The sequence below is a fragment of the Alligator sinensis genome, unplaced genomic scaffold (genome assembly GCF_000455745.1).
Source record: "Alligator sinensis unplaced genomic scaffold, ASM45574v1 scaffold632_1, whole genome shotgun sequence".
In the NCBI taxonomy this organism is placed as follows: Eukaryota; Metazoa; Chordata; order Crocodylia; family Alligatoridae; genus Alligator; species Alligator sinensis.
Genome location: NW_005842408.1, coordinates 441,695 through 463,501, shown reverse-complemented (window position 1 = coordinate 463,501; position 21,807 = coordinate 441,695). Strand labels below are relative to the sequence as shown.

The window sequence follows — 21,807 nt, the reverse complement described above, 5'->3', positions numbered from 1 at the left end:
CAGCAGGAGCCAGGAGGGCCCTGGGACCCTGAATGTGCTAGTGCGAGTGAAGGAAAAATCAGTCTTGTGAATGGACTTGGGTGGGGGAAAATGTCCTGCTTGTGGGAATGTTCAGGAATGGATGCAATTTTCTTGTTACTTTCTAGTAATGTGAAAAAGATGCTCGCCTCTGGGTGCAGTGTCCCCTGTGCAGAACCAAGCAGGATTTCAGCTGTTGGCAGCAGCAGGGGATGAAATGCAAGGAAAAAAAGTCATAGGCGGGGCGGGCGGGATTTCTGCAGCGTGGGACAGGAGTGAATGCCATTGTCTGGCGTGGAGCCATGCCTTTAGACTTCTTTTTAGACAGCGTAAAGAGGGAGCAGATGCTTTTCCAAAGGGATTCACTCAGTGCCGCAAAGGACCACACTCCGGCATGCTGCTGCAACTCTCCTGAAAAAGACTTGGTTGTGAAATAGCCTGGAGGCTTTGACTTTCATGATTTCCAGATCCTGGAAATACGCTGCCAGGACTGCTATAGCTGAAAGCGGGCAGACATAACTATTCAGTGCTGTGGGCCAAAATGTGCTTTATAAGAGTACTGGCTGGGAGTCCATCCAGGCTTTCTTCTTTTAGGATCTTGTGTGAGTCACTTTATTCCAGATTTTTAAAGGGATGTCTCTGCCCTCTGTGCCCATAAGTGCACAGAGTGCACACCCACCTAAATGTGTACAACCTGTTCCCCATTTCAACAAAAACACCAGCGCTTCAGGCCAATGCACCCTGGGTCTGCATAGCTGTAGAAGTGTTTAACAACGATGGTCTTGGGTGACATTAGTCTTTGAAACCATTCGAAAACAATATTTTTGGAAGTCTGTTGTGTTTTGTTTCCAAGGAAGCTTCTGGGTTAGAAGAAGCATCAGAAATAGGAAGGAGTGATAAGGCCATAAAATACGGCATTCCTCCATGAATATAAACGTCACTAAAGTTGCTGGTGATGTACTGCTGCTGCTGTTTTTAAATGTTCCCCTCTAATGCATGCTAATTAAACCATTTTCATATTGTACTTGCTTATAGGTGATAACATGCTAACTGCTATCTCTGTGGCCAGAGACTGTGGAATGATTCTACCTCAGGACAAGGTTATTATTGCTGAAGCACTACCGCCGAAGGATGGACAAACTGCCAGGATAAACTGGCATTATGCAGATACTCTCCCAAAATGCACTAATTCATCACCAGCCATTAACTCAGAGGTAATTTTAGCATGGGTTTTGTTCCTCTAGGTCAGTGGCTCTCAACCGTTTTAGATGCGAGGCGCCCTTGGATAGGTGTGAGGCACCCCTTGGGAAGTGCCGCCTCTTCGTTTTCACTCTTTTTTTGAACGCAGAAAAATTATAGAGCAGCTTTTTTCGATTGCAAGGAACTCAGAAAGATCACAGCTACAGGTTTCTGTGTGAAATCTCTGGGTGTATCTTACAAATCCCATTTGCACACCTAATTGTGCTAATGTTGTGCAGCACCACAGGGTGCTGTGGCACCCTGGTTGAGAATCGCTGCTCTATATGTTAGCATGAGATTTCCTGTTGGGTTTATTTACTTTCCTTGAATTATTCTAGTGAAGCATTGAGCAGGTTTGTATAAATGAACTGTTTCATTGACCACTAGACAAATAGTGGAATGCAGTTCTGGAATTAAAGCGTGATGCTGCCTTTCTTGTAACACAGTGCTGGCTCGTAACTACAGGCTGGTGTGGCTGTTTCTTTCACTGAACTCCGCTTGATTTATTTAACATTTGGAGCTGTCTCACTTTCACTCTAGAAACATGTGTGTTTTACCCTCTTTGGATTGCTGTTGTGGGGGCCCACCACAGACAAGAAGCCACCTTCTTGCTGTGGCTAGGAAGCACATCAAGGCCATTAATACAGCGTACACGTAACAGTAATAACGATAGTACTGTTCTCATCCTCCAAGCTCTGAATAAGCATTCAAGCCCCTAACTAAAGTCAGTTGAAGCTGGCATCTGCTGAGTGAGCAGATCTACTGTAGTGTTGGGTGAATATATTGATACCTGCCCATCTGCATCAAGCAGTTGCCTTCGTAAAGAGACTGCTCTTATATGCTCCTGAGCATTGAACAGTGTTGAAGTGCCTACTTTAGGGCGTGTGTTCCCGCTGGAGGCAGTAGGAAGCTCTCCCTGGTCTCCAGTGAGAAAAACCTTTATCAACTGCCTTTTCAATGCAGCATCCTCCCTCTTGAGACCTTTGACTTGGAAATTGTTAGTGCCCTGGGGCTACTACACTTCGCAGACTGTGTGTCTTCGTATTGCTTCTAAGTTTTAAAATACCATGCAGTGGTAAAAGAAAAGACCCTGGTCCCTACACCTCAGTATCCTGTATCTCACAGTGGCAAAGGTTATTAGGTGAGACTGTTGTGGTAAAAGTTACTCGAGAAGCAAGCTGAAAAGTCACTGGGAGATGGATTGGTGTTGCAGCCATGATTAACCCCCTGTCTACATTTATAAATCTGTTTTTATGAAGGCATGTTCCAAATATTTTTATAAAAATATTTCAGCATCTGTAACCAAAACATGTATTAAATTACAGGGTTTTTGTTATCAGATGAATGAGATTTAATCTTACAAATTTTCTTTTAGCTTGTAGTAAAATTCTCAGTAACCCTTATTAAAGGTACATCCCTTAAGATGCATAAAATAGAGCTGGGGACAGTTTGAAATATAAGGAACAATTCTGACTGCTGTGGCTAAATTAACTGGAATTTCTTGTGATTTGGTACAGGATATTCCTATAAAACTGGTCCATGAAAGCCATGAGGATCTCCAGATGACCAAATACCATTTTGCAATGAATGGGAAGTCCTTTGCAGTGATACAGGAGCATTTTCAGGACTTGGTCCCCAAGGTTGGTCCCTTGCTTGGCATTGGCCTTTCGGATGATGAGCAGATTCTGCGCTGTGAGTCACGGTGCTGAGAACTGTGCTCTCTTTCAGCTGGTGTTGCATGGCACCGTGTTTGCTCGCATGGCACCCGATCAGAAAACACAGCTGGTGGAAGCCTTACAAAACGTAGAGTGAGTAAATTACAGACCGTTTGTGCCGGGCGCGTTCATACGTTACAAAACTGTCTCCTGTGAAAGAAAGGCTGTGCGTTTAGCTGTTTGATGTGGTTCCATATGTGTTACTAAGAAGGCCAGGCTGTACAAGTTTACTGTCTTGTGAGCTGGCCCAAAAGGCAGTTGGCGGAGCTGTTAGGAAAGCAGTGCGCTCTAGTGGTGAACTGTGAATCCGGGACCTTTCAAAACAGCTGCTTTTTCAAGACGTTATTATGAAGAACCGCGCTGACAAGCATATCTGATTTTGGCTACTCGGCTTAGTGAATAATTCATATGAGTTTTCTGTTTGTTTAACAAATAAGTATTAATGGGATAAAAACCTGTTTGTTCACATTTTGCCAAATTGGCTCCTGGTCTCAAGCTGCCATGAACTTTTACTTTGCAGGGATGAGTCTAGTGGGGAGTTTACTCATGCAACTGTTTCCATTCAGCTACAGGTTCCTCCAAAATTAGGGGTGACCTCCGTGTGATACTGTGCAAAAAATGTGGAACAGCATCTCTTCTTTCAGTTGACAAAGTCTACTCCCCTGGACCCCTGCAGGCAGCTGGCTGTGAAAGATTAAGTATGAGAACGGGAGCCAGAAACCGAGCTCTAGTCCTGGCTATGGCTTTGATTTACAGCTAACTAGGGCAAACCACTTCACATTTTGTCTCCATTTCCCCATCTGTATAATAGAGATCCTCATGCCTTGTTATAGCATTACCGCTCTTGGAAAGCAAAGTTGCGTAGAAGGGTCCGTGATGATAAATGCAATACGTGTTATGGCTCTGGAATGGAGTAGAATGCTGAAACTTGTTTGGTTTTTGTAGTTACTATGTTGGCATGTGTGGAGATGGTGCAAATGACTGTGGTGTAAGTATATTTCTTTTTTAAGGTGCTGCCATCACATTATTTTAAATTTTAGAGCTAAGCCTTTGTTGTAGAGCAGCCCCTCTAACTCTTCCATGCTCACTGGCAGGCCCTGAAGAGAGCGCATGGTGGCATATCGCTGTCGGAACTCGAGGCGTCTGTGGCTTCGCCGTTCACCTCCAGGACTCCCAGTATCTCCTGCGTGCCAAACCTGATCAGGTAACGCTGCTTGTTGTAGTTAACTACACGTTTCCCATAAGCCAATGCAAGGGCAAAGCAAAGATTGCATGAGCCGGCCGTGCAAGGGTTATTTCTCTGCATGCTCTGTGTAACTTCCTATTTGGTACGAGAGAGGATCAGTCACAAGCCTGAACAGTTTTCTTTCCTTCATTAACAAATCACTACAAAATGGAATTTTTTTATTTTAACTTTTTGTCCATGTGAAGTTAATGTCTTCCTTTAAGCTATGAGATGTCTTCTAGCCACTGAATAATCTTGCCTAAGAACGATTTGAATTGTTGCCATTAAGCATCAGGACTCATTTTTTTCACAGTTTGCAGGAAGCTTTAAGTTAACCACCAAGTCTTGCATGCATGCTCTTGGGCTTCCCAAACTTCAAGTACAAAGTCCCAAGTTTGTGCTGCCACCTCTTCACACCCTGTAGCACTTGCTGCTCTTTGGAATGACTGACTGCAAAGGATTGCACTGTGGGTTTCATATGCATATCTTGATTGCTGGATCAAGTTTGTTCAGTGTATTTTTTAAAAGTCTCTCCATCCCTCGAAATCTGGTTGGAGGCCTGACTTTCCTCTCAGAGCATAGTTATACTGTAAAAATTCTGTGGACAGCTTCTGTCCTTAGCTATGCTGTTGAGAAAAGCCGGTGTGCAGACACACAACGTTATTAGTTTGGAAAATGTTGCCCTGGATTTTATTCTGGAGTTAAGAGCAGACACATGACCAGCTCTCCAAAGCTAGCTGCTCACTGTGGGCACGATTACAGTAACTGTTCACTGGCTGGTGGGAGCAGGCTTGCATTGAGAAGACAGCGAGCCTGGGATAGAGTTGGTTAAGAGCAGACCTGGGCCCACTCTACCTAACTTTCCCATGTAGTAAAGTTACTGTATGTTTTTCAGGGAGTAACTTTTAGTCTGAGTTTGAGTGATTTACTACTTAGTCGAGTTGTGCGCTGTGTGCTTGCACCCTGTGGTTCCCGCTGGGCTTGCTGAGAAGAGTTTTTGTTCCTAATTGGAAGCTGGTTGACAGCTTTGACCCATGAACCAGAACAGAACCCAGTTCAGCTTGCCCCACGGTGCCAGCTCTGCCGAACTCGCAGGGGTAGGAACAGGTGTGAAAGCTGACTTGTTTCTCTGCAGTCAGCTCGTCTGACCCTGAGCAGGGGTCAGGGAGCAGCTCTGTGGAGCAGATGTGCCACAGATGCTTTTCAGAGCAGCGCTGAACTTTGACAGCTCTTATAGCTTGTCCGGTAAATCTTCCCAAAGTAAATCTCACTGAGCAGACATTACTCATTACATTTAGGTGGCACATTGACAGTTGCAGTCAGCTGGGAAATGCATCTTCTTCCTTTTTCCTTTTCAGATTCTTGACATGTCTTTGACCTTGCTGTCACTTAGCAGAAAATGCTTCACAGTGTGCATTCACGTGTTTAATATTAGCAAGCATTTTACTGCCCAGCATGTAATTAATGCCTTTTATTACATGGATGTATTTGTTTTCACAGGGAAGGCCGGGCCGCTTTAATAACTTCCTTCTGTGTATTTAAGTTCATGGCATTGTACAGCATTATCCAGTACTTTAGTGTTACCCTACTGTATTCTGTGAGTACTTGACCATATAACACTTAAATGTTATTACATTTTTGTCTAACAGTTTCATACAAGGAAATTAACCCTTGACTAACTAGTATAATGTGATGATTTTTTTTTTTTCTGGGGGTTTCCTGGAGGTGGGGAGGGGGCATGACTTGGTGCTTATAATAAGTTACTACTTGTTTTTTGTTTTCTGGAAAACTTATGCAGTGATCATCTAGAAACTTTCCCACCCTGCCTTTGACAGCAACATGACCGCAGCATTCACAGTATTACGTTTGTCTTCCTGTAGTTCAGTAGATGGGAATTTGTGGTAAACATAGCCCTTTATCAAAGGCATAAAATAACTGCAGGTGGAGTAGGCTGTCAGGTGCTAGTGCGATTGGGAAGCCATATAGATACCTGGGAAAGGCACAGACCTCCCGCAACACGTAGAATGACAATTTGCTTTTTCATTAGTCACCATAACAGATTATCAACAATTAGGAAAAGACCAGAACTTTAAATAACATGATGTGTCTATAATGATACATCATCAGAGAATAATGAGGTAATGGTATACAGTGACTGCATTATTGTATTTAAAGGCACTTGGTGGAAAGTCTCTGCGCTGACTGTCCTGTAATTCATATCTGTGACCTCAAATTTGGAATGCGAGTTGGTTTTCCAGGAGATTTATGGTGAAGGTTTGTTAGAACAGTGTCCTGTGCGATTGGGTTTTTTGGTGTATGATATTTAAGGAATTTCGGGTCTGAGATGGACTTTGCACTGTTGTGCTCCTGCATTTACTTGAATAGAAGATGACCCTGATAATAATATGACCCCCTCCAATAATTAGATTCTGTATGTGGAAAAATTATAAAGTTGTTATAATTTTCCAGGTATAGAATCAAATGATCGGAGGTTTACCTTGTTCCCCTCCCACTGCTACAGAAGGGAAAATAAATCTGGAGGGTCAGGTAGCCCTTTGCTTTCTGCTTTCCCCCAGCTTTTCCCCTGGCTGCCCTTCCCCCTCTCCTTATGGTCAGACCCTGCTCTCCCTGAGCACATGGAAGTGAGGAGCAAATTTGAACTATCACCCTGAAATTAGACGCTGCAATAGCAATTTGCATATAGTACCCTCACACCGTGCACTTCGCTCCTCCAGACTTGATGCATGTTATCTTCTTTCTGAAACTGCTGCAAGTTTTAGCACAGGTACTCACTCCATAGATGCACTTTTGAACAGCGCTTTGGCAGCTGCTTATACGTAGTGTAGGCTATGCATGGTATTAATCCAGAGGCAAAGACTTGTGATTTTACCACATAGTTCATTGGGCTGGGCCCTGCCACAGTCAACAGCATTTCAAGCCACAGTGACCCCACAGCTCAGCACTGCTCAGTATGTGTGTGTACTCCAGATACCCCTACGAAGGAGCCACGTGCTAATTAGCCCTCACTCATGACTGGAACAAGGTGTTCTTGTCACGAGTCCTGGGATCCTCCAAAGATTTCTATGCAGATGAGGCGCAGGGCAACCTGGTCCAGCTTCACCTCGAGGAGGGAGGGGCCACACTAATCATGTGTGACAGAGGGATTCTGGGTGAACCGTTTGGGGCCCCATTTCATGATGTTTGGCAGGCATTTAAGGCTGGTGAAAAAACAGGAATCACTGGAAATGGGATAGAAAGCTGAAGCTCAACTGTAGGAGTGAAGAGGATGATGTCAAAAGGTGTGCAGTTTTGTGGCTCACCATGACTTGAAAAAGTGTCTTAGTCAGATGGGATGCACTGGCCTACCCTTGCGGTAGGTTCCTGTCAGCACGTTTGCCCAGCATATGTTTTATAGTCATGACCAGTGGTGGCTGCATTCAGTCAGCTTCATAGTTGGTTGACATTGCTGGGGATATGCTGCAGCAGCAGTTTAATGATAGATCATGTATTTTGTGAGATTTCCTTGTATGCGATTATAAGACAAGGGGCTTTTTCCCCCATGTCAGTTGGGGGTGGGGAAGCTCATCTTGTGTTTGAGTAAATGCAATAATTTGGACAGAGGTCAGCTTCCCCTTTAAAAAAACCCTCTGTATTTTGAATCTGCGCCATTTTCTCTTGCAGTAACTACGATTCCCAAAGACTCTGGGTGCTCAGCCCATGCCTGGATTGAGCCCCCATTTATAAAGTACATCTGAAAGAATTTACAGATGAAAATTATTATTGTAATCATAATCATCATCATCCAGCACCAAGTAGGACTGGAAGCGACCTCCAGAGGTTACATCTAGTCCAACCCCCTGCCTAAGACAGGATCATCCCTATCCAAACCATCCCATACAAATCCATCATCTGATGTTTCTAAATGTGAAGAAATTGCTAACGTTTCAGTTGTGGTTTCTCTCTAGATCCTAAGCAATTTAGGAGACTTCCAGTTTCTCTTCATCGATCTGGCAATCATTTTGGTTGTTGTCTTTACTAGTGAGTATATTGTGCTGAATAATCTCTTTTATGTTCTTGTTCATATCTTTAATCCATTTCTTCTTATCTGTTATCAACTGCTGGAGTTTTGAAAGAAAGAAATTGTGTTGCAAGCTCAAATTTATTGTCAGGATCTTGTTAAACACCATTTTTTCTGCGATGGTAATTGTCATTTATCCAAAGTATATGAATCAAAAAAATTGAATGGGAGGACACAATGTTATATTGGGGTGAGCTCACGTGTGTGACATAATATAATCTCACACAGACATGATGACAGGAGTGATTGGCAGCCCTGGGAAACTGAATTTTGACCTAGGGAAACACATGGTTGAAACACTTGAAGGCACTTTTTGTCCAAATGATGATGGTGTGATGGGTACTTTCTCAAGGCTTGCACTCACTGAAGTGTTATGCACAACAGATTACGTTCACACCCAGGCTGTCTGCCCTTATCAGTTTGTCCTCACCCGTGATAAATGCAAATGAGTCTAGTTTACAGGTTACTACCAGTTGAATTATTGCCCAAGATTAAAAACTGCTCTTGAAACTGTGGCATGCTACCTCAAGTGCAAGTAGACAGCCTGCAGCCACTGCTGGTGCTCACTCGCCACACAAGGGTGGGAAGGTTGGCTTACCCAGCCTCCACCGCATTCACCAGCCGGGTACGGATGGGTCACTGCTGTGACCCCTGGCCCCTGTTCCCTGGCTCTCTTGGTTGCTTCCTATCAGTGGAAGGCTCAATTTCCCGGTCCGTGTGACAGCAGGCTGTTGAGGAGCAATCTATTGGAGGCTGTTGTGCATTGTAAATGCAGAGCTACCCCACCAAATTAGCATAATGCAAATATCTAGAAGGTATGAGCAGACCATTCCAGCTCCATAAAACTCAGGCAAAGTGACTCTTGGAAGCATGAAGCCTGCTGGTGATCCTCAGTTCTATCTTTCTCTCTCTCTCTCTCTCTCCAGTGAGTTTAAATCCTGCTTGGAAGGAGCTTGTTGCACAAAGGCCACCCTCAGGTCTCATCTCAGGTCCACTTCTCTGCTCAGTCCTGTCCCAGATGGTCATCTGCATTGCTTTCCAAGCCATGGGGTTTGTTTGGGTCAAGCAGCAGCCCTGGTATGAGTCCTGGACCCCAGACTCAGAGTAAGTTGTAAAGAGCATGGTCACCTCTGAAGGGGAGCGGCTGATAAATATGTGACCCCTAGCTGGGAAATGGGCAGTTCCAGGGTGCTAATGGCAGTGCTGAACTACTGTGTTGAACTTGGTACGTGGGGGCTGTCTGCTGTGGGAGGAGAAAGGCTTCTGACTTTTTGGAGTCAAATGAGGATTTTTGTTTGGAGGGAATCTCACTTTGTACTGCCAATTGCCTCCTGAATGACAGTGGGGCCTTTCTTTCTTGCAGCCCATGGGACAGTTATATGGAGACCTGCACAAAACATTAGGACTGACCTTGATACACAATGTGGAAGAACTGGCAAATGGGTTGAGATGCTGCAGAGTGAGCTGGGAATCTGAGAGCTGCTTCCACCTCACTCCTGCAGCCTTGGGGGAAACGCAACCAACCTGTTACGCTCACAAGATTAGGGAAGGCAAGAAGGACAGTGGGCTTTGTTTTGTCAGGGTGAGGAGTGTGCAGTGGCTCAATGTCCAGTTGGGAGGCAATATCAAGTGGCCACACCTCTGGGGTCTGTCCTGGGTCCAGTGCTTTTTAATCTGGTGCTTCTTGGCCTTTTGGCTAAGGTGCAACCTTTGCTATTAAAGTTTGAATCTCTTCATTAGATTTGGACCATGGGATCAAGTGCACATTTAGCAAATTTGTGGATGACACCAAGTTGGGTGGAATTGCAGACACTCTGGAGGGCAGGGCTGGGATCCAGAATGGCCTGAATACACTGGAGATATGGTCCAAAACCAGTCAGATGAAATTCAACAAGGAGAAGTTCAAAGTCCTGCATTTGGACCAGTGCAGTTGCATGCCCAAGCATAGATTGGGGAATGACTGGCTGGGCTGCAGTACTGCAGAGAAGGACCTGAGGGTTACGGTGGATCATAAGGTGAATATGAGCCAAGTAGTGTGTCCTTGTTGCAAAAAAAAAAAAGCGCCATCAGCATAGTAGGCTGTATTAATATAAGTGTTACTTGTTAATCAAGGAATATGATTCTTCCACTTTATTCAGGGGTGTCCCTGGTGGCCGTGTTGGTATGAGACAAAAAGACATACAAAAAACTAGAACTCTTGGTTCCAAAATGCTATCTTTTATTAGACCAACTGGAAAGTGGCAAGAAAATTGGACAGTTTTCTTGCCATTTTCCAGTTGGTCTAATAAAAGGTATCATTTTGGAACCAAGTGTTCTAGTTTTTTGTATTCCACTTTATTCAGCACTTACGAGTGTTGAGTAGAGCTCGGAGGCCTCACCTGGAGTGCTGGCTCCAGCTTTGGGCATCACACTTCAAGGAGGATGTGGACAGACTGGAAAGAGTCCAGAGGAGAGCAGCAAAAGGGCAAAGCAGTCTGGGAAACACAAACTGCAAGGAAGGACTGAAAAAAGGCATGTGTTTAGTCTGGAAGAGAGAGACTGAGGAGGGATTTGCTAAGTTTTCAAACGCCTGAAGGGCGGGTACGCAGAGGGTGGCGAGAAACTTTTTCTGTAGCTGCAGGGGACGGGACAAGGAGCAATGGTCTTAAATGTTGGCGAGTGGAATCTAGTTTGGAGAATAGGAAGAACTTTCTTACCATGAGGGTGGTTCCCCGTTGGAACAGGCTGCTCAGAGAGGCTGTGGAGTCTCCGTTGTCAAGCACAGCTTGGAGAGACGCTTGGCTGGGCTAGTTTAGGCAGGGGTGATCCTGCCTTGAGCAGGGGGCTGACCTAGATGATCTCCTGAGGGCCCTACTTTTCCCTGATTCTGTGAAAGTACAAGTTTGGAAGCAGGAGTGTTATGCCTTGGACAGCTGGAGCAGATGAGGTGCCAAAGTCTTGCTTACCTGCGCTGGTAGTGTGGGCAGTCGTGGGCTGCAGATCATTCACTGAGGAATGAAGGTAATTTACTTGGGAGTGCTGCGAGCCCATTAGGAATGACTGCAGGGATCCCATGAAACCACGGAGCCACAGGCAAATTTGCTGTCATTTCCAGGGGAAAGTGGAAAGGAAAGGAACAGACCAGCCCGGACTGGAATCGCCGCGTACAAAGAGCAGGTGTAACATTAGTAGAGTTTAGGCTGAACAAGTTGGCTGAATCTGGAGAGCCCTGAATTCCAGATGCAGATGCTGAGCTGAGTTTCCATCAAAGGGCCCCTGGCTTTAAGCTTATTTCCATTTTATCCATAAAGTTACTAGATTGTCTAGGTACTACATCTTGTTTCAGTGGCCCCGTAGCTTTGTACCATGAGCTACTATTTATACCCTTTTCTTCTGGAGACTGACAGATTAATTAGGTTCAAAAGGGTATTGGACAGATTCATGCAGGACAGGTTCATCAGTGGGTATGAAACATGATAGTAGAGCTGTAGCCTCCAAATTAGGGTTTTCTAGGCCTCTGGAAGCTGTAAGGAGAGAGGAGAGGGGTTGAGGCAGATCAGTCCAGACAGGCCTTGTACAAAGGTCCAGACAGGCCTTAGCGCCCGCTCTGTGCCGCTGTGAGGGGACAGGATGCTGAGCTAGATAGACCTAGTACGGCAGAGCTTGTCTTTTTTTACTGCAGCCTCCGGGAGCATGTGCGACAATGAGGCTCGTTCCCGTAATAACTGACATCTTGAAAACAACCTCAGGACTCGCAAGCCGCAAAAGAAACTCCAGTCCCTGGCCTCGGCCATTTCCAGGCACAACGACCTTCTTAGTTACCCATGGGAAAATGTCCAGACTGCATCCACTGTAACCTAATTGGCAAATTTTGCTGGAATTATTTTTGTGTTGCTTGCAGTGGATGCAACTCTCTTCTCTTCAACCGCATGTTGAATGTTCTCCTGTGTTGCAGTGCATGTAACGTGTCGAGTGCCACAGACACCAACTCCTCCAGCCATGGGAACCAGACCCTTCATGATGAGCATAATATCAAAAACTATGAAAACACGACCGTGTTTTTTATCTCCAGCTTTCAATACCTCATCGTGGCAATTGTCTTTTCTAAAGGGAAGCCCTTTAGACAGCCTTGCTACAAAAACTGTAAGTGTTTAATGCACAACCCTGCTGTATTTTTGCAAAGAAGGGTTTCCTGTTGCAATAGTGACTTGATTCATATAGCGGATTTGTTCAGAATCCGATCCTTTCCTAGTGTTTAGAATCCCGTCCTACCGATTCTCTTGTCTAGCATCCCATGATATGATGGGCAAAAATAACAGTTTTGCTCACTAGAAAATGAGTTTCTTCCCCAGGAAATAGGGGACAAGATAATATGTCTATTGAAAATACATGGGGCACTAAAAATATCCAGGATTCCTCTGGGGATGTTGTTTCAGTCATTTAACGAAGAAATTTCTTGTATGCTACAAATTGTCACTCTTTTCAAAGTAACTTTTGTGAAACGCAGGTGGTTCATTAGTTTCTCCTTTGGGAAACTGAACTAAGTGCAGTTGCTCCACTGGTGCGTTTCCCTCATTGAATTAAGTGCTTTGGGTAACATAATACACCTGGTTTTATGTCCTTCTCAAGTAAAATGTGAACGTTACCCATGTTTTAGAGTGCATTCAGCTTGTATTTTCTGTTGTGAGCAGGGAAAACTTGTACCACAAACTGCATTTTCATAAATTACTGAGAATTTAAGGGATATGTGTTAAGATCTTTTTATATATGTGGCCAAATAATTAGAATACAATTCTTTGCATTCCTTCAAATCCAAGATTTAAATAAAAACTATTTGCTTCTGGCTTATTAATGCAAAATACCCTTTGCCCTGTTTTATAGATGTTGTTTCTGAGAGCATGTATGACAGACGTGCATACTAGCTATGCAAGACAGACTGATAAGTTATATTTTCTCCTTTTTTACAGTTCTTTTTGTTTTCTCTGTGATATTTCTTTATATCTTCATATCTGTCATCATGTTGCATCCAACTGAAGTTATTGACTCGTCTCTAGAGGTAAGATTCAATGAATACGCATCACACACGATGCAGCTGGCTTCCTTCTCAGTCGGCTTCTCTTGGCCCCGATAGACACTTTTGACAACTAGAGTTCTGCTAGAAGAACTGAACACAAATTGGACACACGCCTGTACAGTCAGATGCTACCAGCAATTTAAAGTAGTCTAGCTTTGCATGACAAGTTAAAGAAGAATTTACTTAAAAAACCCCCCCAACCCTTTCAGCCTAAGTTATAAATTGAAACGTGTTTCAAACCCTTCACCCTTTTTCTCAGAAAGCCTCTCAGAATGCAAAAAGATAAAATTCAGTGCTTTCTACAGCGAGGCATTTGCTCTAGTGCATAGACTTCTGCTTGAGCAATAGGAACAGGAATTTAAATTTGAAGTTTATATCCAGCCTTGCTTCCATCCAATTTTCCTGTATGCACTCACAATTTTGTGCATGTTATGTTGAGTGTACGTTGCTCACCTATGACGCATTTCTTGCAGCTGGTTTGCGTGCCGTATCAGTGGCGTGCAACACTTCTTGCCATTATCGTCATCAATGCAGTTGTCTCCATCCTGGTGGAGGTAAGTAGTTCAAGTTAAAAGTGATCTTTTTCATGCAGACTTTTCTCTGAGCACAAGTATATCCTCTGTGTGGAGTGATACCTGACTGTAAAATGCCCATGGAAAGCAGGTTGATTGGAGTTTTATATTTCTACAAATGTATTTTCAGGCAACATTTAGGCTATAGAATTTTGTGTTTAAAAACTGGTTTCTCTGAAAGGTTTAAAGATTCACTATGTAGACAATAATATGCCAAGAAGTAATTGAGCAAAGTTTTGTAGTAAATTCAAAAGAACATACCCTAGCTGTATATAATCATATAAGTCTTCGTTCTATACAGTCTTTTGGGTGCTTGTTGTTGTTATTACTAGCAGTTATTTTGTCATCTAATAATTTCACATTGTTTGAGAAGAGACCATTCACTCACCTAGTTGAACCTTCTCAAACCATTAGCTTTCATCCAGGTACCCTTGTTTGGAGCTCAGTAACTTGAGTTGAACTAAAGAATATGTTCTAGGAAGGTCTCACTGTGCATCTGAAGGCATCAAGAGACAGACAAATCCACCACTTGAGTTTGTTTTCGCAGTTAATCATCCTTGATGCTAAAAACATGTGCCCAGTTTTTAATCTAAATTAGTCTGGCTTCAGCTGGGTCTCTTTATGACTTTCTCAGCTAGATAAAAGCCCTTTTGTCCTGGTTATTTTCTTCCTGTGAACATGTTTGTACATCACAATTAAGGGACCTTTTTATGATAAGTGGAAGAGATTGAGCTGTTGGGGGCATCTGTCTAGCCCTCAAGTCATCTTTCTACCTCTCTCATTCTCTCCAGTGTCTTTAACATCCTTTTTCTTTCCTTTTTTTTTTTTTTAATGTGGTCACCGGGTCTTGACACAACATTCCTGGGTAAGCTTCACCAGTGCTGTGCATGGAAGGAAAATCCTTTCCCTGCTTCTCCTCACTGCCATCCCCTTTGCATCCAAGGATGGCATTTGCCCTTTTTGCCACTCCATTGCACTGGGAGCAGGTGTTGGGTTCCTGGTCTGTCACCCCTTAATCTTTTTCAAAGCCTCTGCTGTTCAGGAGAAAATCCACCACTGTAGGTTTGACCGGACATTGCTTGTTCCTAGGTGTCTGATTGGTATTTGGCCCTATTTAAAAACGTGGTGAGCTGGGCCCATTCCTCGTGCCTGCTCTGTTGCCTCCTTATTTGCACCTTCCTTGACGTTTGTGCCATCTGCCATGAGCCATGAATTATTTCCATAGGCCTTTCCAGATCATCGGTGAAAATATCGACCATGGCCAGGGCCAGTCCTGAGCTCCTCTACACTTCTCTAGACACCTCATGTGTCACCCTGGCCTACCTTGTACCGTCTTTGATGGTGCCCTTCCATAGCTGCTTGCTGAGGCTGTCACTTCGCCAGTTCTTGGCGCACGGAGCTTGCTTGCTGTTGATATCGCACCGCACAGAACAGACCACGGAACTGAGTCCAGGGCCTCTTCCATCTGAACCGGTAGCATCCGTGCAGCTGCCTTCTCAGCAGCGATCCTGGTTTTATCTGTTTAAAAATTGCAGATTCTCTGATTAAACCTCCCCAAATCCACGTTTTTCCGTGATTAAAATGAAACATCTTTGATTTTGTGTTTTTACCATGGAAACATCAGAGCTCCCCTTGTCCCCTTCTCTCACCAGGATGTGGGTCCAGCTATGGCTGTCCCTCCCAACCTGTTTTGTGGCACTGACCAACCCTGACATGCTGGTGCCCTGCCCATGCCATTACCCTTCACTCCCCACCCACAGCCTCCTGCCCCCTCCCCTGGCCTTGCTGGAGGGGGCCCCCAGCTACTGGGGCTACGGGGCCAGGGACCCAGGTCTGCAGCCCCCCCCCAGTAGTGCCTGAACCCGACTGCCGTCCGTGGGAAATATTCATTGTATGCCTGCATCTTTGGCAGCATTAGTAAGTCTTACCATTGGCATTTCTTAATGGCCTAGCCTGAAGCTAATTTTTTTCCTGATTTATTTAAACTTTCTCATCTTTTTCCATGGTCACCATGTCATTTTCCCTAATTTCTTTAGCTTCCCTTAAAGGAATAGGATCATGGGAAAGCAGGGCTGGAAGGGACCTCACAAGGTCCCTTAGTCCACCCTCCTGCTCCAGGCAGGATCATCCCTCACTAAACTATTCCAGCCAAGTGTCTGTCTAACCTCCTTTCCCCCTGGGACTGGCCTCATGGGGATCCTGCCCATCAGTTCCCTGTCTGAATAGAAGTCTGCTTTTCTGAAGTCCAGGGTCCTTACTCTGCTGCTCTCCATCCTTCTTTTCCTCAGGGTCCTGAACTCACCCTTCAACAGATCTGACTGTTACCAAATGCCCCTGTCTGTTGTGCCTCCAGTATACAGCAGTTGCTCTCCATTCCCTCCTCCTTTCCATTTGCTATGCCCTGCTTTTTCATGTCTAATTGCTGTTGTCATATCACCTCTGAGCCTGGTTCTTTCACGAGTGAGGGACTGCAACAGGCTAAGGTTGGAAGGGACCCAAGGACAGTCTAGCCCAAACCCCTGCACAAGTGCAGGCGGTGCTGCTCCTGAACATCCCAGACAAATGCTTGTCCAGCCTGAAAACCTCCAGTGCAAGCGATTCCACAGCTTCTCCGGGCAGCTTGTCCTACTGTTCTGACAGCCAGGAAGTTCTTTCAGAGACTTAATCTAACTCAGGTTTGCTGCAGTGTGAAGTCACTGGTGTGTGTCCTGCCCCCAGGAGCAAGAGAGGATCACTTGCTCATCCTCTTCTTTCTGGCAGCCTTTCAGGTACTTGCAGACCACTGTCGTGCCAGCCTCTTAACTCCGGTTCTCCAAACTAAATTAGCCTAGTTGAGCCGGTGTTTGTGTCTTTGGTGCTTTCTGCCCTAGGTGTGCAGCACCTCACACTTGCCTCTGTTGAGTTTATTCGCTCTCCATAGCCCAGTTTTCCAGGCATCAAGAAGGATCCTTTTGAATTCTGCTCCTGCCCTCCAAAAGGTGTGCAGCCCTCTCCAGTTTGCTCCAAGGTCTCTGGAGTCTTCTGTAATCTGTGGTTTCCGCGCATTGCCGAGTCCTCGGTTCCAATGTGAATCATCACTTGAGTTTTCAGACCACGTCCAGTGCATCTTGCATTTTCTCTGACATCCTGCTGCTGGCAGTTGGCCCTTCATAATAGGGCAGTGCTGACGATTGTTTGCAGTTTGAAGATGGTTGAAGGCCTCTCCTGGTAGCTGCTTGCCCCCGTGGCAGAGCCATCTCTCTCCTATGGGACCATTTGTTCCATTTCTCTTCCCAGGACCGCTCCTCAAGAGTTGACTCCTTGTGTATCTGAGAAGGATTTGATGCTTCAAAACTTAATTCTGCACAGGCGGTCTTCTACCTTCAGTCTCAACTTGTCAGCCTGCTTTCGGGTTTCTGCTCCCTCCTGTTCCCTTGTCACTCACTGGTCCTTCCCTTAGTGGTAACAGTGGGTGAACATGGTTGTCCAGCATGCTGCGTGGCATTGCAGCTGGTGCTCTCACGCACGCTCGTTCTCCTGTTGACCTGGTGTTATGGGCTGGTGTACCAAACATCTCTTGCCTTCCGACAAAGAAAATATAACACGTCCAAAGCATGCCACAGAGCTGCCCCCTCCTTGTCCAGATCTGTTGTTTGGTAAAACTGAGCTGTGCCCCCTTCAGAACATGCCTGGTTTTTCCTCCCATTTGCCTAACTTAGGAGTTTGCAGGGCTGTTCATTCACACGCTAAGCTTGGCTGCTCAGCTCCACTCCCTCGTTAACAAAGAGGAATTATCTACTTCAGACAAGGATCAAAGAAGGCTCTTGGTTCATGGGCATACAAACCTCACCAAGATAGAAGCCAGCAGACTTGTCACACACCCTCCTCATTCAGGGACCCTCGACCTTGGCACGGGGCCCTCACGTAGAGTTAACAGACTGGATTCTGCACTAACTTCTCTGCCCTCCGATGCATCCGTATGTTCCTCCTGTTCGCTACTCGCTCACATTGCACAGTGCTCATTGCTGCTTAATAAAGACCCCCCCCCGCCCTCCACAGTGATTAGAGAAGTGTCTTAATGCGAAACGCCTGTAGCGCATTCAGTGCCAACGGAGGATTTCCTTGGAAAGGCAGCATCAGACCTGTTCTGAAGCCCTAACACAGTGCTGGCATTCACTGTGGTTAATATAAGGCATTTGTTCATGTTCCTGAAAACCTTGTGGAAGTGCTTAAGTGCAGGAAATGGTTTATCACTTGAATACCGACCAAAGCAGATTCTGTTGGACAGGACCGTGGCGTGTTGCTGTGCCCTGCACTGATTGCGTCTAACTCACTGTTTCGGGTTTGATTTTGAATGTGCACACTAACAGCAAATGATGATTAGTTTCTTTAATTCTTCCCACTCACTGTAATGTCTCACAGAATGTCTTCCTTGACATGGTCCTTTGGAAAGTTGTGTTCAGTCGGGACAAACAAGGAGACTGTCGCCTCGCCACACCCCAGCCGCCTCAGGTTGGAGACTAGTATTTTGCTGTCCGTCAATCAAGTGCATGCAAATTCAGTTAATCGTGTGCCATGCCATTGGAATGGCACGCTGAGGGAGGGAGCGGGGCGCCGCCTTTTAAACCTCAGATCTCACGTCGCATCGCATTGTAATTAAAAGGCTGGATCTTAACGAGGGGTTTGGAGGGGCAGGGGCAAGGAAGACTCAAGGAATGAATTGCATGTTGCATGTGACTTTCTCTTCCTTTCACATTAGATTTAATTATCTGCATTGCTTGTTCTCTAATGGTGCACACTGCTCTTTTTCCTGGACTGAAACAGCATTATTAGGTCTCACCCTCAATACATTAAATGTGTTGTGGCTGATCATGTACCATCGGTTAAACGGCGCATGAGGTGGGCAAGAAGCATTCTCAGGGAGTTTCAGATTTGAGCATTTAAGAGCATTCTTGGATCGCAGAAGGCTTCCGGACCAAGCTGTAGCTCCTGATGCTCAGTCCGCGACTCGTAGTGTACAGTAGCGCACAGTTCCAGGCAGTAGTGAGAATGCTTTGAAGTGAGCAAGAAACAACTGCGGGTGTGTGGGACGTGGGCAGGCAAGGAGATGCTGACCTAGCCTCTCGCCTGTCTGCCTCTTCGACCGACATTCCTGCAGTAATGCCGGAGAGAGGCTGGCGACCCTCCAGAAAGGTCACGTGCCACGCGACCACTGTGTGTCTCAGTTAGAAACAAGCGTAGCGTGTAACAGCAGTGAGGTGCAGTTTGAGGGTCTCCCTCTTAAATTTCTGGAATGGCTTTAAGGGGTTTTGCTGTCAACAACCTCATTCTCAGATCTGCTTGTTTCCCTGCCCCTTGCACAGGAGGCCACGGACCGCTGGGCAGCCTGCTTCCTGACGCCCCTGTTTAGCTGCAGAAAGAAGATGCCACAAGCCAAGTACATGCACCTAGCTCAGGAACTGCTGGTGGATCCGGAGTGGCCACCGAAGCCCAGAACGACGACCGAAGCTAAAGCTCCAACCCGGGAAAACGGTTCCCATCAGATAATCACTGTCACGTAGCAGCGGCTCAGCGGCGAGCTTCTGTAGTAGTGTTCAGAGGAATGTGATCTTATGGCTTCATTGGGAAATGTAGTACTAAGCACTGTAAGTCCTAGTACAAATATTTCCAGCTATCTCCTGTCCCTGAATGCAGAGGGCGAGCTGGACAGCATGCAGTTCGCCCATGAAAAGGTGGGTGAGGTCATGTCCAGCAAAAGAAAAATGAGGGGTTTTTACTAATTTGAAGAGATCTTATTTTTTCATGTGCATTGTATTTAAAAATTTAAATTGCAGGGCTATTAAATAGCTCCTCTGATCATTTATCTAGGGTATGTTAACCTTCGGAAATCGTTCCAGCTTGCACTCCAGTGCACGCATTCATGCAGCTCATGATGTAGCATTTTCATGGTAGGTTTAGGGACACGTAGGAAAAAAATGTTTAAACATTGGTCACTGTCTTTGCTTTGATCAGAAAGCTTTGTGACCATATGACGACCCCCAGGTGTCAGCAAGTGACCCTCTTGTTTCATGTGCCGTTCCAAAAACACCTCTTTGTCTGCTGGTGACACAGGAGTGTTTCCAGCTACAGGGCGTGTAAAAGTTCTGGGTTCCTGGCTTAGTCCTTTAGCCTGACCCTGCAGGAAGTGGGACTGCTGCAGACAGGTGTGCTCGGTGCCCAGGAGGAAAGCATCACGTTGCCCGAGTCATGCCTGTGTTCCTCTTCTGCTCATCTGGAGAGTGGCATTGCAGTGGGGTGGGGGGGTGACAGTCCTTCAGCCAGGACAGATTCAGCCTGCTTTTTGGGGTCTCGGGGGGGGGGTACCAGCAAACCTAGGCCTATAATGCCTCTTCTCTGTCCACCTTGCCTGTACCGCATTCATCTAGTCACCAGCTCCACAGGCGCTTGCTTGATTCAGCAAAAGGTTAGATTGCTCTTATTGGACCAGGTTTATTAATGTAACGTGAGTGGTCTTTCCTAACCAATGCCTTTGCACTACCAAGGCCAGAGCTACAAGGCAGAAAATACTTTCCACATGCCCGTCACATTAGCCAGTCCTAATCCTGGGCACCAAGGGCTTATACATTTCAAAGATTGCTCTACCGGTGTCTTAATTGCTATGCAGTTCTTTGAAGACAGGAACAGATGAGCTGGAGTCAGTGTCTGGGTAGAAAACTGTAGGGCTGCTCTGACCCTCTTCACTCGTGCATCACCAGTGGTGCCGTGTGTGTCCTTGCAGTGGCAGCGTACAGTTTCCCGTTGGGTGGTGCCAAAGAAGGTTTGCCCTGGCCACCAAACACGGGATTTCAAAGCGACCCTGGCAGAGAGCAGCAGTTTCTTACATGTCGGTTGTAGAAGCCTACAAAGCCTTGTGCAGCCTCATAAAGCAGTAGTAAAGCCATCAGAACAACTCCTTCGACATGTTACCCGAGGACATAACAGAACGATAAAGACTGGACAGCTTCTCCTAACTCGGTGAATCTGACTGAGCCGAGCAGCTCTGAACTTTGAGAAGGGGCCTTATCCAGATCTGACCTGTGTAGGAGGAAATGTCCCGGGTTGCAGACGGGGCTGGGAATGTCAGGGCTTTATGGAAATGACTTGAGGATGAGTTCCCCCCCCCGACTTGAGAGCTCTGCAGGCTGCTGTCTTAAAGGTCTGTAGAGAAGATCTTATGCTCTGGGATTCTTCAGGAAGGGAAATTTTGAAGCTCAGGCCCATTTCCCTTGTGCTTTCTTACGAAGCAGTGAGCAGTAGCACCCGTGTTGCTAATTTTAGGACTTTTGCAATGCTGAACATGCCATGCTAATGTTGCAATTAAAAACAGTGCTCGATGGTTTTGGGAGAGTCCTTCTAGGAGCCGTGAGGGTTAGTAGTTCTTAACACTCCTCACAAACAGCTTGTGGTCTGCTATCCTCCCTGACAGCTGGCAGGTCTTCCTGGCACTTCCGGGGGAGTTATTCACCACCGTTTTAATCAGTAGTGCAGAGCCGAGCTGTCCTCAGCCCGTCTCCTTAAGCTGCTCAACACGAACACTGATGACTTCAGAGGGGCCTGGAGTTGCACATGAGATCCCTGTTGCGGCTGGTGATTCTTCAGACTATCTCGGTCGTGCAGAGTTGGGGTGGGGGAGAAGAATTGCCAGCCGAGCGCATACTTCTGTCCCCCGTTTTGTAGAACACATTTTACTTTAATGGAAATATTCCATGAAGCTATGCATCTTGGACCTCGGAGCTGTGATTTACCACCGCCTCTTGTATTTGACTTATTTAACAATTCACTTGGTGGGGTTTGGAGCTGGTATTGTGTTCGTTATTTTAACTTGCTGCTTCAGTCGAAAGTCACAAAATAACGCATGCGTCATCTGCCTCTTGGAAGTGGTGTTGCTT

At 45.8% G+C, this 21,807-nt stretch overlaps 1 protein-coding gene across 9 annotated transcripts in view; it reads left to right on the top strand.

Moving 5' to 3' along the window:
* Positions 1-21,801, top strand: part of ATP13A3 (ATPase 13A3) — an 85,036-nt gene extending 63,235 nt beyond the window's left edge. For 2 of the 9 annotated variants that reach the window (XM_014522906.2, XM_025211489.1), the window contains exons 23-35: positions 1,054-1,232; positions 2,775-2,897; positions 2,986-3,065; positions 3,918-3,960; positions 4,067-4,176; positions 5,698-5,794; positions 8,163-8,235; positions 9,202-9,379; positions 12,210-12,397; positions 13,222-13,310; positions 13,802-13,882; positions 18,302-18,391; positions 19,243-21,801. In XM_014522906.2, the coding sequence (XP_014378392.1) occupies positions 1,054-1,232; positions 2,775-2,897; positions 2,986-3,065; positions 3,918-3,960; positions 4,067-4,176; positions 5,698-5,794; positions 8,163-8,235; positions 9,202-9,379; positions 12,210-12,397; positions 13,222-13,310; positions 13,802-13,882; positions 18,302-18,391; positions 19,243-19,440 (1,529 nt within the window). In that variant the 3' untranslated portion in view covers positions 19,441-21,801. Of the gene's footprint in view, positions 1-1,053; positions 1,233-2,774; positions 2,898-2,985; positions 3,066-3,917; positions 3,961-4,066; positions 4,177-5,697; positions 5,795-8,162; positions 8,236-9,201; positions 9,380-9,638; positions 10,497-11,936; positions 12,398-13,221; positions 13,311-13,801; positions 13,883-18,301; positions 18,392-19,242 lie in introns of those variants that run through there. The other 7 variants (XM_025211490.1, XR_003095579.1, XR_003095580.1 and 4 more) reach the window with 7 other exon arrangements.
* Positions 21,802-21,807: the final 6 nt, after the last annotated feature.